Here is a 19796-nt window from a genome sequence, read left to right on the forward strand (position 1 = left end):
ATACCCAGAGTATACTATAAAAGAGGCTTACACCAAAAACAATGCTTTTGCTTTTGCATTTATTGATTATAAACCACATAACATAGAGGGGCATGAGGAGCACTAAATGTAACTTTCAGCATCATTGTCATGTTACTGTTGTCTAACAACAATAGATTATTGCCCATATTTTCCTTTGTCAGGAAATATTTTAGAAAAATAGAAAAATTGGGTGTTCTTTATTATTATATAGTAATATCAGCTCAAGAAAAGATAGATTTGGGCAAGTAGCTATACTTTCATTTATTTCAGGAACATCATTATGTTACTAATAATAGATGGCTTCTTCCTTGTTTTTATTAAATCTCCAAATCTTTTCAGACACTATCAAGAAAGCACATTTTCAAATAAATATCAAATAAAGCATTCCATTTTTTAATATAATCTTTATAAATGTGTACATTTCTTCTCTTCCACTTTGGAAAGAAAAATTTATTTATTTCTGCCCTTCAGAGGTATAAATTGCTGGACTCACTGTTTCCTGGGGTAAGTGTAAAAAAAGCAACTGCCCCACAAACCAGGAAGTTACCCTCAGCCTTTAACACATTCATTAATCTGACAATGTTTATAAAGTGCCTTCTACGTGCCAGGCACTGTACTAGGAGCTTGGAATCAAAGACAAATAAGCCAAGATCCCCACATAAAGAGCTGAAGGTCTAGTGGCAGAGACAGGCTTGTCTCCAACAACTGAAAGATATTACAGAAGTCAGTAAATGCCCTACCCAGTCTGGAGGGACTGAGTTCAGCAGGAAGTGGTATATAACTACCCTGGGCTTCGGGGCATGAGCAGGAGTTTACAAGGTGTAAGAGCAGGAAGAAGGTACGTTCCACAGCAGGACATGTCCTGAGTTTGTGGGGATTTCGTTTCATTCTTGGCATCAGAGAGAAGTTGGTGGGGGAAAGAAGAAACATTAAGACTGACTTTAAAAAGTCATCATTTCTCCTCTTTCTCCGTTTCCCGCCCTCATAACCATCCAGTGAAATCCAGAGATGGTAGAGTTGCTCCCCGGAGCCAGGGCCCAGGCTCCTGCTCTCTTCCAACTCTGCTGCCCTGAGAGCATTTCCTCATCATCAGTGAACCGGAACTGCTCAGGCCGCACAGCGTTCCCACCGGCAGGGAGCGAGAGCGCGCTGGCCCAGTGTGAGAGCACCACCCAAAAGCTATATAAATCTCTTCCTTATCCCATTGGCCAAACTTAGTCCTATGACCATATCTAGTGGCAAGAGGGGCTAGAAAATGTCCTGCTCTGTGTAGTTGTAAGCCTGACCCCAAAAGCAAGAATCCTCCTGCTATAGGGCTAGATAGTAAATATTTCAGGCTACATACAGTCTTTCTCATGTGTTGTTGTTGTTCTTGTTTTTTTTAATAACTTTAAAAATGGGAAAACCATTCTTAGGTTGAGGCTGTTCAAAACAAGCGATAGGCCAGATTTGGCACACAGACTATGTTTGCCTTCCTGTCCTAGGGAAAAGGGGTTCTACAGGGAGGAAAGCGGCATCTCTGGCATGATCTCTACGAGTTTATGGACACCGACAGGAAGAGCCTTGTCTTGGTGACCCTTCTTGTCTTGGTGTGCTTGGCCCATAAGAGTAGGTACTTAGTGTGTATGGCTGATGAAGGACTGAATGGCTGAATGAATGAATGAATGAATGTAGGGACATAGGGAGGTTAATTCAACAAACACAATTTGTTAAAATCCCACTTAGTCCCAATGGCAGTTTCTTAATACAAATGCTCATTTGAATATTCCATTTTATCTGGAATTTGAAGACATATCTAACAGAGAGTAGACAAGAGTGGATCCCCTGGGCTTTCCACTCCCTGCACTCCCTTCAATTGATACAGTCAAGCACCCCATTTTGCCTCCCAACTACAGATGCAATTAGATCCCAAACATCTCACACATGTTGGAGTGGGCCTCCCTTATTGACTGTTCCTGCTTCCTGACCTCCATTGCAGGTAGACAACCCTGGGTGTGCAAGCAGATTACAAAACCCAAGGCCCTACCGTTTCCTCCCTGGGCATGTCCTGGTGGTACATAGGAGAACCTGGTTTTGGTTTTATTCTTTTAAATGTCACATGCTTGGTGGGAATGTCCGCAAAAGTGCCCAGGCTGAATAGACACTTTTTAGTTCCCCTCTCCTACTTCTTACTCAATATCCTGAAGATATAATAGAACTTTTCTTGTCTAGGTCAGCCTGGTAGGGGGAGGGAGGGGTGGATCACACAGCCATTCCCCTGGACATGCCCTGTCCAGGCATCAGAAAGTTCCACAGTTCTTGGATTCTGCATGCTGGGCACACTCAATGGCCAAAAGTGATGGAGGCGCCACCCCTGGCCCCAGGAAGACCCACTGAATGAGGCCATCCCCCCACCTCATTCTGCAGGAGTCAGGTAACAGCTCTGCCCTGTTTCTTCTTTCAAAAAATGTGCAAATTTTTGACAGCAGGGAAAGGTACTACCTCCAAATCTGGCAGCATAGATAGTACCCACTGGAATAATTGAAAGAAACACATGTTCTGCTGGAAAAGAACAGACATGTGGACATCAGACACTAAAACTCTGCTCCACTGTAGCCATAGTTTGAGGAGCAGATAAAAGATGTGTCTGTCACTTGCTGTGTCATAACCAGATAGGGCCTCTCATACGTTCTTCATCCAACCTCCGGTGTCTCTGTTATTAAATGAAGTCTTGCAATGAAACCACAAATGTGGTCCTTGTGGACACAGATGATTTGTTTCAGCCTCCCTCCTGACAAGCATGTGCTCATCTTTTTGATGGGGAGGAGAAAATTTCAAATTCCCCCAAATCTCAAGGTCTGTCAGGAGATGGGGAATCATGTGAAATTTTCACACAGACTAGGAAAAGGGGGACTATTCTGCCATCACCCCTGCCTTCCCAGAAGGAATCCTGACAAGCCAGGACAAGCAATGACAAAGGGCTACAAATCATCAGAGGAAATCTTCCAGAGCATCAGTAACTCCAAAATTTGGTTGTAGGCTTAGGCCCTCGTGTATGAATTGCTTCCTTTTCTGGAATTCAAAAAACGTTTCCCCCCCTTGTAATTGAACTTATAGCAAAGAATTAAAAAAAGAGCTCGGCCCCTTATTCTGCCTCCTATCAGCTGTGTGACTTTGGGCAAACTACTTACCCTCTCTGTGCCTCAAATTTCTCCTCTGAGAAAGTAGAATAGTCAACTATGCTTCAATATAACAAATTTTCAAAATAAATTTTGAAATTTAACAAATTTTTTAAATGAAGAAAATAATAGTACTTACTTCATGGGGTAAATGTGAGTATAAAATTTTATACACTTATTGTGTATTAATACATAGTAATACATCATTCATATTGGCCACTTTAAATCTTTTGGCATTAGAGATTATTCTGTGTAGACAAGTAGATGGGTTTATGAACGCAAGGCAGTCATGGCTGTGATTTTCTTCCCATTCTGTGAGATTGTCAAAAGAGGTTTTAGGTAGATCAAAAGTTTTGCATATACAAGGCAAGGCATAAACTTCAAATATTCTAATGCCCCAAGAAATTAATGATAAACAATAGGTGAGGGAGAGGAGGGCAAGGTTGCTCTTACCTATAAAACCACATCTTTAAAAATGCTCTGTCAAAGGTGATCATGAATATCAAAGGAACTGTGGTATATTCAAGGGGACACCCTGGAGACATAGCCTTCTGTTTCAAAAAGACAAGGCTGGGAGATTCCATTTCTCTCGGAAATTTTAAAGGTTCACATCCATGCTGCCTGCTTGTCATTTGCATTCATTTGTTTAACTATCGGTGGGCTTCTAATGCTCCCCCAGCTTTTGCCCAAATACAGAGACCCTTCCCTGGACTGGAGCTCAAAAATCTGGTTTTTGGGGCAATCACAAACAGTACAGTTATGGCTGTTTCATTGAGCAGCCACACTGACACCTAGTGGTTCAAAGGCTAAGCACAGGCAATTGTTCGGAGGCTTTTTTTTTCAATTAAAAAAGTTTTTTTTTGAAACGTAGTTAATATACAATATTATACTGGTTTCAGGCGGGCAACACAGTGATTTGACAATTGTGTATATTACTAAGTGTTCACCACGGTAAGTGTAGTTGCCATCTGTCACCATACAAAGATATCACAGGTTTTACTCTCTATGCGGTGCTTCATCCCTGTGACTAATTTATTTTAAAATGTAAAGTTTGTACCTCTTTATCCCTTTCACCTATTTTACCTAGCCCCCTTCCCCAAGGTAACCAGAGGTCTGTTCTTTGTGTTTATGAGTCTCTTTCTGGTTTGCTTGTTTGTTTGTTTTGTTTTTCTATCCTTTTAGAGCCTTAAAAATCATGTTTTCCACAATTGGTTTCCCATGTGAACAAGAATCGGGGGTCAGGAGAAGCAAACATGATCTTTCATTTGTCTGAGTTGTTAGCAGCATTTCTGAGAAAAAGACTGTAGAAAGAGGACTGTGGCTCACTTGCTAGGTTTAGGCTGTGGTCGCAGGGGTTGTAGTTAGGACAGTGGCTCCAGAATTAAGATCTGAGTTTGAAATGGGGGCTCTGCTGTTGACTTGCTGTGGGTCTTGGTGAATCACTGAACTGCCCCATGACTTGGTTTTTCTAGCTGTAAAACAGGGGTGACAATAACTTCACAGTTTATTAAGCGGTTCTAGCACAGAAGGGAAGCTACAGTGCAATCTGCTATTGTTGTGACTTAAGCGCAACTTTCTGTAGAAGCTGCAACCCCGTCTGGCAGCACAGGACAGGGAGAAACCCAATAGACCAGCAAGTAGGAGACCCAGATTCTGGTTCTCACTAAGTAGCTGTGTGACTTTGGATAGATCACTTACCTTGTTTTATTTCCTGTGAAATGAACAGCTTGAAATCACTGATGTTTGAAGTTTTTTTCTTTCTCACACACTGATTCTAAGGTAAGGCTTCCAATTAGAATTGGTCCAGCTTTAAGGCCCACTTTGATCTCCTGTCTTTTTACCAAAGCCCAGGGTCAAGCATGTCCTAGGCATTTATAACTACAGTTGCTGACGGATGAGAAGTGGAGATTGAAATCGTGTCTGTATCAGCCACTAAGAATAAACCAAGTAGGGTTTGGGCAGGGATGAGAATCCCATGGGAAGTCCTAGAAGCTGAAGAATACTCCCCCATCAGAAGCTGGTCTGGGGTTCTCTGATGGATTTGGAGAGTTCAGGGCTTGTCCTGTTTTTCTGCCTCTGCTCACCAGCCTCCTTACACATTCAGGAAACCAGCAAAACCATTGAACGTTGAGACCTTTATGAATAAGGCTGCAGAGTCCCTGCCGTGGCTGGTGGTCAGAGCAGTGTCTGACCTTGCTTCTGCGGGCAGGTTAAGTGGGGACTAATTCCCCTTCTGTCTTTCCGAGTCAGGCACAGTCGCAGCGGGGACACCTGCTCTGGGGTGGTTACTAACAGAGGCCCAGAAAAGGGAAGCATGTTAAAAGACTTTCTGTTCTTCATCTTAAACCCCATCCAGGCAAGCCCTTGGACATTCATAGATATACAGCACAAAGGCATTTAGGACTTTTGTGAGGGTGGGCGTGCTAGTTTCCTAAGGCTGCTGTAACAAATGACCACAAACGAGGTGGCTTACAGCAACAGAGATTTATTCTCTCGCAGTCATGATATCAAGGTGCCGACAGGGTCAGGCTCCTCAAAAAGCTCTCCAAGAGAATCCATTCCTGGCTTCTCCCAGCTTCTCCTGGGTCCAGGCATTCTTTGACTTGTGGCTATATCACTGCAATCTTTGTCTCTGCCTTCACATGGCCTCCTCTTTTATCATCCCCTCTTCTGTATCTTATAGGGATACTTATTGGATTTAGTGACACCTGGGTAATCCAGGATGATTTTAGTACACGATCCTTAATTATATCTGTTTTCCAAATGAGGTCACATTCTGAGACATTAACACGTCTTTTTGGAGGGAGTTACATTCAACCCACTATGGGTGGGTGTATAGGTAGAGGGAAAATTTAGAAAGACAAGCAGCCAACACTTGCACCCCAATCCCATTCACCCGTTCTGAATCACAGTACTCCCAAAAGGTACCCCAGTCCTTGCCATGAAATTCCTACAACACTTTTAGCAGGAGTTGATCAATAAAGATGTGAGGATATGAGCAAGAGGGATCCAGGATCCCCATGGTTATGTTTTACGTTGAATCTGTAGATTGCTTTGGGTATTATGGTCATTTTAAGAATATTACTTCTTCCAGTCCTTGAGCACAGCATATCTTTCTGCTTTTTGTTCTTCAGTCTCTTTCATTAATGTCTTGTAGTTTTCAGTATACAAACACCTTCATTAAATTTATTCCTAGGTATTTTATTTTCTTTGATGCAATGGTAAATGGGATTGTTTTCTTATTTCTCTTTCTGATAATTCATTATTAGTGCTTTTAGTCATTTTGCACCTGAACATGCCACAGGATGCCACACCTTTCCATTTGTACCCATGGCTGGCTGGACTGAGAGAAATCCTTAGAGGAGCACAGCAGGATGGGTTGGGTCATATAACATGTGTAGCTTTAAAAAAATCCCCCAGGTGATTCTACCATACCCTGTGTTTTGTGCCCTCTGCTTTCCCTGGCTTTCCCTTAGAAGAGCCCTTCCAAAATATTTTTCTTTACCCTACCAGTCAAAACATAACTTTAGTCAGTGAGCTGTGCTTATACCTCTGCTCTTATACCTCTACTGCTTTTATTCATATTAGAAATTTGTCACTGGTCCTTTGTTACATTTTTAGCCACACTTACATGTAAGTTATTTAAAATGTTTGAAAAGATTTTTTAAATTTTTGAATCAAAATTTCATCTAGACAGTGAAATATATACATGTAAGTTGGGTCTTATTGAAATGTTACTTTCTCCTCCCTTTTGAGTCATTTCCATTTTTCTCTTTCAATCACTAAAACTTAGACAAAAAGAAAGAAAACATTTCACTGTGGGAAAATATCAAAGCAGCAATTTTATCATTTACAAAAAGTTTTACTTTAATTTAATAATTCCCCAAACACCAGTTAACTATTTTTAGTAAATTTTTTTCTGGCAAAATATATATTACATAAAACTTGCCATTTTAACCATTTTTAAGTGTACAGTTCTATGGCTTAAGTACATTCACACTGTTGCATGATTACTACCATCTATCTCCAGAACTTTAACATTTTCCCCAACTGATACTATGTACCCATTAAACACTAACTCTACATTCCTCCTTCCCTCAGCCCCTGATAACCATCATCCTACTTTGTCTTTATGAATTTGACTACTTTGGGTACCTCAGATAAGTGGAATCACAATATTGTCCTTTCGTTACTGGCCTGTCTCACCTAGTGCAATGTCTTCAAGGTTCATCCACCTTGTAGCATGGATCAAAATGGCCTTCTTTTTTAACATTGAATAATATTCTATGTATGTATATACAAGCCTTGATTAAACTGTTCCTCCACTGATGACACTGAGGCTGCGTCCACCCTTCACCTATTGTGAATAATGCTGCTACACACATGGGTGTAGAATAACCCGTTTGAGTCACTGCTTTCACTTCTTTTGGGTGTATCCAGAAGTGGAATCCCATATAGCATTTAGAAAATCATAGAACAGAAAGGGATTTTGATGTATTTCATTTTTTATTTCCATTCTTTGAATTAACCATAGATATTAATACTTTTTTTTGTTTTGCTTTTTCTCCAGACAGAAGGAGTGATTTTATATGCATTGCCAGCTATCTGATTTTTACCATGGGCCTTCCCAAATCATAGCCTCTTTTCCTAGTCATATCGGTTCATACCCTTCACCCTCCTGCTGGTAATATGTTTTAAGCTGCGGCCTGGTGAATAATATAAACACCACCCCGGAGGGACAATGCATGACAAGAATGGTGCCCCAGTGCCCTGAACTGCCAATTAGATGATGTATGTCACTGACTCTAGGAGGCAGTTGCTTAGGGGAAAAGAAACCTGATAGAGTCATCTTACCTAAACACTCCACCCCCACAGTGATACACACAGACGAAACATCTAAAAAAGCAAGCAGAATTGTTTGTCTTATCTTACCCTTCCCAGATTGCTTGTGATGTTGCAGTCAGCCGCGGTGTTCTGGTCTACAGCCCTACATCCCCTGTGTCTGGCTACCTTCTTGTTCATCTTAGATCTCCTATGATCACAACCATAAGTAGAACAAATGTTAATACACCTCCTGCCGTGATTAGGGATATTTGGACATAGGTAAATCACTAGGGTTAGGTGGAAAGCTGCTTGGATCAGGATCAAAATACGAAACTATAAGTTTTGCATACGAGCTGAGAATTTAAACTCAAAATAGTAACGGTGCAAAAAAGGAAAATATGGTTCTTACAGTGTATTGAAGAAAACATAACATCTAGAGTCAGAAAACATAGGTTTGGTTCTCCTTTCTACCATGTGCTTGAACTTAGTTTTCCTTCTCTAACAGTAAGACTGAACCAGGCTTTAGGAAGATCAAATGAGCTATTGCATGTGAAATTTTATTTTTAAATGTGATTATTAGTTTTAATAATAGAATCAGTTACAGGTGCAGAATATCAAGCTCCAGAATTGTTTTCCCAACTATACAAATATACATAACTGTCCAAGAAACATCGAAGTCACTTGCACCTTAGAATAAGTGACCTTAATAAAGCACAGACTTGAAACTAGATAGTAGCAAAGTACCATGAACTAGAATTAGCCTGTAAGCAAGCAGTCACCACAAGAAAAATGAAGGGATGCACGGATGAATGAGTAAGTGAAAACCCAGAGCAGCTGATGCCATGAGGTACCTTGGAAAGATGAGGGGGCATGAGAAAAGAGGGAGGCAAGGGGTTAAGAGCAGGACACACACCATGCAAAGCTTGTAATTGAGAACATCACAGTTTTAATGAGGAAAGGTGCAACCACCCTAAAGAGCCCCATGATGACAAAGGTGAGAGAGGTTGCTCATCTCATGGCAGAATCTTGTTACTGTGACTTATAAAAGAGAAAAAATGAGGTCAGAAGTGTGAGGTGATTATATTTTTAAATTCTGATTAATAAATGCTAAATGCATTTTCCTCAAATTTCAAAAGGAAAGACAGAATAGGAATGAGAAGGGGAGATGAGGAAGAGGTTTCCACACTGTCCTGTTCTGTAGAGTGAGGTTTCCAAACGTGACCCATCTCTGTTTGTGGAATCTTCCCTAATCCTCCATTTCTAATGTCTGAGTATTTACTTCCTTTGTATCCTAGTCTGAATCCCTCACCGACCAGCAGCTGCTGCCTGTCTTTGTTAACTTGTTGAAGCCTTCCTCTTCTCAGTAGTTCTTCTCACACAGAACTTTTCACATGCTAAGAAGGAAGTCTCTAGAAAACCATACAGAAGGCCTCTCCCCTGACCCCACTCCAAGTAGACCTTCCATTTTCAGTTTCTAACTTCTTGTCAAGTGCAGAAAAGGTCCTCACTGCCTAGGCTCCTAGTATGTGTGTGTGAGGGGTGTATATATATATATATATATATGTTTATGTGTGTTGGGAGGGGTGTGGAGACTGAGGAATAAAAAGAGAACAGAACATTTCTGTTTTATTTTTCCATGTCAAACAGTATATTCCTCAGCTGTAAAGAATTATTATTTCAAATTTCATATTTTTAGCAAAGTCAGTTTTCTTTTGCTGGCTTATACTATTTATATATGAAAAAAGAATTACCACAAGAAATAGTAGATGGAATTAAGATCTCTGTGAGGTGACAGAGTTGAAAGTACAGGAAAAATGAAAGGACTGATATTGTATTATGAGACATACAATTAAATTTAGCCTAAGACAAAATAAGCCACAAGTTAGATACCCAGGAAAACACTTCAGTTAGTCCAAATGTAAATTCCTCAGACACTATCTTCTAATTTGCTATATTTAGTTAATGCAGGCTAAGTGAATTATACCCTAAGCAAATGCAAGCTAAATTTGCTATTAAAACTGTATAAAATGGAATAACAAAACAAGTAGTTCCAGGACTGTTGTTCTATATGAATTACACCCAATTGTATATTTTCTGTATCTTATCATCATTTATTAGAATCAAGGAATGAAAAACTTAGCAGAACAAACTTCAAAAATACATAGTTAGTCACGTTTAACTTCCTTATCTATTTCTGCTTAAGCCATCAGACACCATGCCAAAGTCAAAACTGTCTGGCCAGGAGTTATTTGGCAGGATAACCAGGAAGAGAAGGTTGGAAGATTCTAATTTACGATGGTGATTTTCAAACCTGGTCTTTAAAGACAAAGGGTACACAAAAGCCTCCTTGATCAATGTACCTTTAGAGTTCAAGGTGACACAACATTTGGGAGGTGGGCCATCACCATCTAAGCTTTACCACTTGCTAAACAATCTTGCTTCCTCTCCTTCAATCCACTAGAAGAAAGAACACAATAGAAACAAGAAAGATTCGGAGCATCAGGTGCCTGAGATAATGCAGAGGGAATGATGATATACAGTAACATCTGTAAAAGTTTTCAGCCAGGGTTCTCAGGCCAGCCTCCTGGGGGGAATTGGCCAAGTTCACCTGTGCTGAAGGAAGCAAAACACACAGCTACCAGAGAGATCCCCTCATGCTAGGTGTTTTCTTCTTAACTGCATTACAGCTCACAGGGCTGGTGCTGGGCTTGTCTGCAGTTCCATCTCCACCCTCACAGCTACCGAGACAAACGTAAGGGGTTGTTTCCCAATCAGAGCTGTCACCATGACTTCCGCCCCCCAGAGCCTCCTACCTGCGCCCTTGCCAAGTGTGCAACAGCCTGATCCTGCCCCAAGAACTCAATCTGTGGTGAGAGGCACGTTCCCACATCCTGTCAAAAAGGGGCCTGGTGCTTCCTTCAGCCCCAGAGACTCAGCCAACTGGAATCCGTCACGGCCCATTCGCAAGGAATTAGAGACTGTGAGACAGACAGCTCTTAAAAATAGATTCATGACTGGGGTTCAGCACTCTTTAAGAAGCTAAGTTCCCTATGTTGTACACCTGAAACCAATGTGATACTGTATATCAACTATACTTCAGTCAAAAAACAAAAAAGGAAGCTAAGGCAATTACTTCCGCAACTATCATCCATGTGATCAAGAATGGTGAATCTCAAGTAAAGGCTGTCCATCAGGCAGTGTGTTTGATAGAGATCGTGGAAAGAAATGCGCATTAGAGAGTGCTTGTCCAAGGGGGTTTAAGCAGAGGGGTGCTGTTCTTGAGGAAGAAAAATAAAAACAGGTCCCTGCTTTTACATCTCATTCAGAAAACAGAGTATACACTTTAAGTATGTGTTAATCTGTAACACAGTACACATATTAATCATGATTCATTAAGACCTAAGTATTTAATTAAATAATTAATATTTAAATGTTAGTGGGGATAAAAAGGTTTACTCAGTTTCACTGTGTCTAGTGGAATTTGCCATCTACCATCTTGTGAAAGGTTGTCACAAGTACTGGATTTTCATTAACTCTATCTTTACAACTAAAAGCAATTAGGGAAGTTTTATTATGTAATTTCTAACAATAAGAGTTTGAAGAAAGTTCATTTTCAGATTAAATCAGCTCCTTTTTCCAGTTCACTGGGCATAGCAGATCAAGTCTCTTTAAAGAGATAAGACAACTTACGGATGTGTGTGTGTGTGTGTGTGTGCATGTGTGTGTGAGTGTGTGTGTGTGTGTGTGTGTGTGTGTGTGTGCTCATAAGAGGTGGAAGGCTTGGTTATGGGGAGCATATGTGTTACTTTCTTTAATCTAGGCAATATAATCCACTGAGGATGAATATCATTGCTCTGTGAAAGTTTGAACTCCTTAAGTCTATTACAAATTTTCACCAGCCTGTTTCCTATCCCAAGGATGTTAAGTTTGACATAGGGAAAAACTTTCTATCTTCTCAATCTTTTTGTTATGTTTTCTTAATCAGTCCTTAGCTGATTAGGTCCTAAGTCTGACAACATGAGCCATCACCCCTGCTGAAGCTGGGCCCCCGATGCAGCACACAGTCATCGCCTGCTTCCTTCCGCTTCCTCTCCCCCTGGCTACAACCTCTGCAGCCATGGCAGGATCGGGGCTGGCTTCCTGGCTTCCTGGAGGTTTTTTCCCTTCACGTACACACCTCCTTACAGGCTCGTGTTTTTCCCTGATGCCACTGTATCTGAGGTCCTGTTATGGGTATGGTGGCAGTGGCAGGAACTAATTTCATTCCATGAAAAGAACCAGCAATTAGGCCCAAATAGGTCATGAAATGACTCAACATAACAGTAGAAAAGAAATCCACACACAGTAATATTGATGGATGATGAAGGAAAGAAAGGAAGATGGAAGGAAGGAAGGAAGGAAGGAAGGGAGGGAGGGAGGGAGGGAGGGGAAAGAAACCAATAATCAATCAATTTGGGTAAACTATTGTTATTTACTGTCTCTGTGATTAAAAACATTACATGAAGTCAAGTGAAATCATTTTCTTCTCTTTCTCCATGGGTTCTGTCTAAGGAAGAATAACGGTATCCAAAAGAGTGGTTTGTTTTCCTCATGCTTTAATTACAAAAGTATACAGACACATCTTAAGGAGGTAAAATCAGGTTGCAGTTATTTTAAATTCATCAGTTACCTGTGGTTCATGGGTGTTTTCTTTTTGTGCTTTACAAACGAAACTCTACAAAGATGAGACTTTCAAAGACAAGGGCTTTAAAAACAATCTTTAGTGGCAGCCTTTTGTATTATTTAGTGTCTATACAGTTATTTGTCAGTTTTAGAGTGTATTATGATACAAAAATTTAAATCAGACTTTTTGGTAAGGTGTTTTGAGTGATTTAGAAGCAATAGGATTAGCTCAGGGCTTCTCATCCTCAGCACTATTTGGACTGATACTCTTTGTAACAAGAACTGTGCTGTGCTCTTGAGGGTATTTTGCAGCATCCCTGGCCTCACTCAGTGGATGACAAGAGCACTGCATCAGTCATTTTAATCAAAGATCTCTCCTGACATTACCAAATTTGTCCCCTGTTTGAGAACCACTGGATTAACCTAATATCCAAGACATATTTAAAAGCATGAATACTGTAAAAAAAATCCCAAACAAGCAAAACCCTATAACCAATAACAATAATAGGGTATTTTTAATTTTCCCTATGAAAATATGTAGATGAACTATCTACAAAAGGAAATATTTTCTTGATGTGTGCAAAGTCTTGGTGTCTGTCCTAAATACCAACTCAGACTTTGTTTAAGTATGTACTTTATTCATTGCTTTTATGTAAGATGCTAAAAGCAAAAAAAAAAAAAGATATTTTGGAATCTGGGGTTATTAACTAAAAATCCAGAAGAGGAAGCAAAAGCATTTTTGCTAGCAGCCACCTTCCCAGGGCCTGTGGCAACATGGTGAGTTTATACCAGTGAAGATATACAATTCTGAGGAAAGGGAATATGCATGGAGACTAAAGCAAATTCATTTCTGTCAAGAGCATTTCTATAATTACATCTGTGTAGTTATAAAGCAATATATGAGAGTAGTTTGAGCCAAACATGCATAGGTACATAACAGAGAGAAATAATAATAAATTACTTCAAATGACTTTGGAAAAGGAATTTCAAGTAATTTAACATAAAATGTTCATTTTGCTCAAAATATTCTAAACACTAAGACCTTCCAGATTGAAATACCTCTTCTTAAGAATAAGCAGAAGCCCAATCTTTAAATCATTCAAAGTTAAAAAAAAAAAGCCCCGGAAACTAATGTAAAGTGTTAATAACAGGGGAAATAGGATAAAAAGTATTTGAAAATTCTCCTACCATCTCTCAATTCTACTATAAATCTAAAACTTTCTAAAAAGTAAAGAAATGAAACATTTTTAAACAAGTTCATGAAAATAATATGCACTGGTATGGATCAATTGTCAAAGGAAAAATGCAGATTTAATATTGAAAATATTTAACAACTGATTTGCATAGGTACCAAGCAATCAGAATGGTTTGCAGATTATACGTCCATTTGTACTGATTTATAGCAACTAAATATCAGTCCTGTGAAAAAACAAGGTACAGAACAGGGGTTTCCATATGTGCCAAGTTGGGGACAGGAAGGATGTGTGTGTGTGTGTATTTATATGTATTTGTATATGCATAGCTTAGAAATGTACACAAGAGACTGATAACAGGGTCGCCTCTGGTGAGGACTAAATTCACCATGTAATTTATTGTTTAAAGTGGGTCCGTTTTGAGAGTAAAAGGAAGCATCATTAACAATTAATCCAGAACAATAGACAAAAACACCAAGTGTCCTGGTAAGTCAGGATACATGACCCCTCTAGATCGGGCACCCTGGAGGTTCAGGGCTTAAAGAAGGCTTACTTTTCATTCTATTATAATGATACATTGCTCCTGCCCCCCTTTAATTTTTTTAAAGTAAAAATAGCCCTGGAAAATGGAATGGATAGTCAATCTGCAGTGAGATTAGTATGGGAGAATGTCAAAATATGTTTTTGCCATTTTTGTCTTTCTATCATGATCATTGGGGAAAAAATCATGCTATTGTTTTTAAGATGAAGGGTGAATCGGGGTGTTGGAAATTTTAACTAATAAACTTATTAACAACAGTGACCGAACAATTTTCTAAAACTAAACAGTCAGCATAAGTTGTAGAGTTAGATTTGCTAGACATATTAGTGTAAGCTCGGCTGTTACTGTTTCTTCAGTGTCCTACACAGGAACTTATTGCTCCTTCTTTCCCTATCTTTCAACATCCAGTGAAAAGTTTCACTGTTTGGGAGGCCAAACTCAAGCATAGTAACTCTATTGTGTTATCCAGAAGTATGTTTGTTTCAGTTACATTTATTTAACATTAAGACATAACATTAACAAGTGTAGCCTCAGAATGTGGTCACCCAGAGAAAATTATGTTATATGACTAATGAATCCAAAAAAACAGCGATGGCAGACAACCAATGGATGTATGCTATGTACAGTTCTTGATCTAAGAACTGTACATGCATTAACCCACTTAATCCTAATTAAAAAACAAAATCCTGTGAGAAATAGGTACTGTTATTATTCTCATTTTATAGATGAAGAAAACTAAGTCTCGGAGAGGTAAGTAAGTTGCTAGGTCACATGGCTAAGTGGCAAAGTCAAGGTTTGAACCCAAGTCAGTAATTCCAGAGCCGGTGCTCTTAACCATCTGCCTCGTGGGTCTGGGCTGGCAGCTAAGGACCTAAGTTTCAATTCCAAATGAACCACTTCCATGTTTCCTAAACTAAAACCAGGATGTGGAGTTTGACAATAGGTTAGTGTGTTCATGGGTTTCCCCGGTAAATCCGAGGTGTGGAATAGGGATGCCAGGTAAATCCTTTGGTTTCTGGTTCCACAGCAGCACAGTGAGAGAAGTAGACTAGAGGGTTTCTAACATTTCACTTGCTTTGCAAAACTAGGAAACCCTCCTATGTTCCAGGAACTTTTTGAAGTGCCTTACAAATACTCATTTGTTTAATCTTCCTAACAGCCCTCTGACACAGCATTACTTTTTCCATGAAAGAGGTGAGCAAACAAAGGCCCAGAGAATTTGTGTACCTTGCCCTAGGTTTAAAAGCTACTAAGATTCAAACCCAAGAAGTCTGTGCACTTAACCGCTCTGCAATGTAGCCCACTTGTTACAATCTAGAATGAATTAAAGACCTAGAATATAAATTACAAAATACAGAGTAAGTCTAGAATAAAAGAATTTTCCCCAGAGAGACTTTCTTTGGTGGGGGTTGGAGGATGGGGGGAGATGTAGGAAATATTTGTGTCCTTCTCCTTTATGCACCTGGCATTAAAGTTTAGCGTCCTCTGCTGCCATGACCTCCCTGGAGGCACAGGTGAGGCCTGTCTTCTCCTGTCTACTCTCCTAGCACCTACACCTCTCCTCATTCTGCTGTCTTCTGCCTGTTGTCTTCAGGATTGCTTGAGGCTTTGAGGAAATCATGGGGATTAAAAAAGCAGTCAAGGGAGGCAAGGTAGAAAACAAGATGTTTTCAGCAACTCAGATTTAGGGTTGTAAAAAAAAGAGCAAAATTCAAGCTGGAAAATGCTGCTCTCATCTGGTTTTCTCCTCCTCATGCCTTACCCCCATCCTGAAAATACACACTCTACAGTTTGGTACAGAGAGAAACTCCTGCTGAGGCACCATTTCTTTTCAATCACTGTTCACAGTATTCAGCTCAGTGCCAACCTTCATTCCCCAAACATAGACTAGAACTCTTAGGATGCCAGGCCCTGGTCTAGGTGTCATGGGGACACTAAGTGGAACGAGACAGTTTCTGGACTTGGAGCCTCAGACAGACCTGAGTTTGCAGCCCTGTGCTCACAGTTCCTGTCTAGGAGCCCTTGAATAAGCTACCTAACATTTCTAATAATAATGGTTTCCATATACTAAGTCCATACTGTGGCCCAGGCAGACACTTTACAATTCCATCTCTAATGGGCATGCTAGTTCTGGCAGACATGTGTTATTATCCCCACTTTATAGATTATACAACTGAAACCCCACAAATAAGGTAGGATTCAAACCAAGTTCCCAGGCTCTTTCCATGACATCCTCCTACAGTTTCAAGCTCACTTTTCTGTCCCATGACACGGAGTTCCATAACACCATTCTCAAAAAGAATGAGATGGGGCCATATAGATCTGGGCATGCAACAGAATCAACACACATATTTATACACTAAATGGTGGTTCTCACTATGTGAAAGGAAATAACACGGGACACAGAGAAGTGCCTGAAGTGTTACATGAGCTAAAAGGAGAGAGCAAGTCTTCCCAACTGCACAGGATCTGGTTTTGAGGTATTTGAGTGGGGCCTTGAAAGATTAAATACGCTTGGGTGTGTGGCCAGACAGATAGAAGTGTGAGAGGTAGGGGAACATTTCCTAGGTGAATTTTAAAGCAGGAAAATGGAAATTGTCATAGCTGCATGAGGATCTTTAATAATTTTTTAAAATCCTGAGATTTTCAAATATTTTTAAGAGAACTACAACACCATGAATTAATTCTTCCAGACTAAATGAGATTATAGTCACAGAGAAGGGTGACTGCCTGCTATCTTTACTAAGTAAAACCCTACTTTTAGACAAAGAGGACAGAGGCTATATGCCAGGACTTCTGAGAAGGAGTGATAAATGTCATTAGAGACAAGATGAGAAGTCTGGTGAAACAAGAAATGTGGATATGAGACTTCCCGCTGGTTTCCACTGCTTCCTGGTCACCTTTGCTATGTGCCCCGGGCTCTGCCCCCTAGACAGGATCAGTTCTGAAAGTGAGCACACTCTGCCTGCCAGTCTCTCTCTGGTTGAATCATTTGCACTGAATATTTGTGAATAATTAGAAAAACGTGTTGTATTAAGTACAAAAATGAGTGCGTTTTTCTGCTACACCTCCTGTTAGCAAACCAACAGACCTTAAATGTGGAGAGGATCAAGAGAACTCTTGCCAACCACAGAAATGTTAAACATGGCCATGCTGTATAAAGCATGCAATCTAAATTTACAGAAGAGCTTTCTTTCATTTTTTTAAGTGCAGTTTCTATTTAAGTGTTTCAATTGTCATAATGTAGAAGAAGTCACTTATTAGTCACTTCCATATTTTTTCAAGTAAAACAAAATAGATAAATATCAAGAGTAAATCCAACTCTTAGCTGGAGCAACAGGGAGAGGAAAAGAAAAAGGTTAAGTTGTGACTTAAACAAAGTAACCAAAACTCTCACAACTTATTTTGCCATAGAGGAAGATAAATGTTACAATATCTCACTAACCAATCAGCAACGCTGCAGGCCTCAAACCAGGAAACCCTTTAAAGTGTAGTATTTTAAATTGTGTAAGTGAGACTTCTGGCTCTCAGCTAGTTTTTGTTCCCTGTGCTTGTAGGATGCAAAAACAGATGTGAAGTCCCTCATGGCGAAGTTTAACACAGGGGGCAACCCCACGGAGGAGGTCTCTGTCAACAGCCGACCCTTCAAAGCCCCAGGGCAAAACTCACCTTCAGGAGTGCAAGCTAAAAAGAACTTATTCAACAACCAAGGAAATGCCAGTCCTCCCTCAGGACCTAGCAACACACCTAGGTTTGGGTCCCCAAAGCCACCTTTGGGGGTGAAATCTTCTTCCGAGGAAAAGCCTGACAAGGAGCCCAAACCCCCACTTCTAAGGCCGACTGGAGTGGACCAAAGATTCGGACCGCCGGCAAACTCAGCCACCAGAGACCCTGAGGCCAAGGTGGGATATCTGAGACCCGTGGGCCCCAAGCCCAACAACTTGCCCAGAGAAGATTCTAAACCTGTGCTTCCCCGGCCTCCCGGGAATAAGCCTTTGCTGCACGGTGTCAACCAAGACTCTGACCTAAAGCCACCAGTCCCAAAGCCGGGGTCTAATCCTCTAACCCAGGAAAATGAGCAGAAGCAAGTGTTCCCAAAGCTGCCTGGGGTTAAAGGCAAGTTTATGTCAGCTTCGCAAGATCATGACCCCAAACCCCTCTTTTCCAAACCTGCGTACGGCCAGAAGCCAGCCTGGAGCTCCGACCACTGCTATGAAGACGAGAGTGGCCCCAAGGACGCATCTCTGCAGAAAGGGCCCCTGGGTATCCCCGGAGCCAAGTCCAAAACCGGCCCCCTAAAGCCAGCAAGGGAAGGGCCGGAAAATAAAGACCATGGAGGTGACACGTCAAGCTCGCCCTTCGCTGGAGTGGTTCTGAAGCCTGCGGCTGCAAGCCGAGGGGGCCCCAGCCTCTCCAAAAACACGGAGGATAAAAGTGAAGATAGGAAGGTAAATGCTGCTAAAAACGTCTTCCTGAGCAAAATGCATCAGGAGGAGTCTGCATCTGGGGCTCCTCCTGACAAGTTCCCTAAAACACCTTCTAAGCTGACAGTGGCAGGGTCATGGGGCCAAAGCCAAGAAAAGGAAAAGGGAGACAAGGACCCAGCCACCCCGAGGCGGAAGCCCCTACCTCCCTTGTTTACCTTGGGCCCACCCCCACCAAAACCCAGCAGACCCCCTAACGTGGACCTGACGAAGTTCCGAAAACCCGCTTCTGGAAACAGTGAGTTCTTTGTTCGTTTGCTATTTAACATGTTTTGTCCCACACAGGGTGTTTTAGCATCTGTGTAAAATTTTGTAACGTTGAATGCGTCCATCATTGGTTCTGCTGTGCACATGATGACTTTCCTCGGCATGTCATTCCTTTGGTGTGGGAGGTCTGGAAGTCGAAATCCTTGGTTCTGTGTGAGCATTCTTTGAGTAAAAGCCTTGGTGGGATGCTTTTGGCGGTTGGGGGAAATACATCCATTTGATTGATAGATGGTTTTGCTTTCATTTACTTCCTTACTTGGGTTTCATGTCTGTCGAATGAGACTCAGGTGTCTAAGTTACCCCTCCTACCACAGGGGAGTTAGACAGAAAATGAACAAACCTCTAAGTCAAGTGGTTCTCAGTCCGGAGCAATGTGGATGCCCAGGGGACATTAGGCAACCTGTGGCATCTAGTAGGTACAGGCTGGGGCTGCTGGACACCCCACAATGCACAGGACAGCCTCCCACGACAAACGCTCATGCAACCGTAGCTGTCAGTGGTACGGAGGTTGAGAAACCCTCTTCCAGGTGATTTTAAAAGTCCACAAACTCATTATATGTTTCCTAAGCTCAATATCTGAGTGAGAGATAAACAGGACTCTTGTGAAATGGCACTTTCTCTTGTACATTACAGCTCTTTACTATTT

General features: G+C 41.0%; 1 protein-coding gene across 6 annotated transcripts in view; it reads left to right on the forward strand.

Moving 5' to 3' along the window:
- FYB1 (FYN binding protein 1) overlaps window positions 1–19796 on the forward strand; it is a 146202-nt gene that overhangs the window by 39871 nt on the left and 86535 nt on the right. For 3 of the 6 annotated variants that reach the window (XM_057495588.1, XM_057495583.1, XM_057495581.1), the window contains exon 2: window positions 17957–19121. In XM_057495588.1, the coding sequence (XP_057351571.1) occupies window positions 17984–19121 (1138 nt within the window). In that variant the 5' untranslated portion in view covers window positions 17957–17983. Of the gene's footprint in view, window positions 1–1528; window positions 1593–2316; window positions 2435–17956; window positions 19122–19796 lie in introns of those variants that run through there. The other 3 variants (XM_057495591.1, XM_057495577.1, XM_057495586.1) reach the window with 3 other exon arrangements.

This window comes from Manis pentadactyla, chromosome 2 (genome assembly GCF_030020395.1).
Source record: "Manis pentadactyla isolate mManPen7 chromosome 2, mManPen7.hap1, whole genome shotgun sequence".
Lineage (NCBI taxonomy): Eukaryota > Metazoa > Chordata > Mammalia > Pholidota > Manidae > Manis > Manis pentadactyla.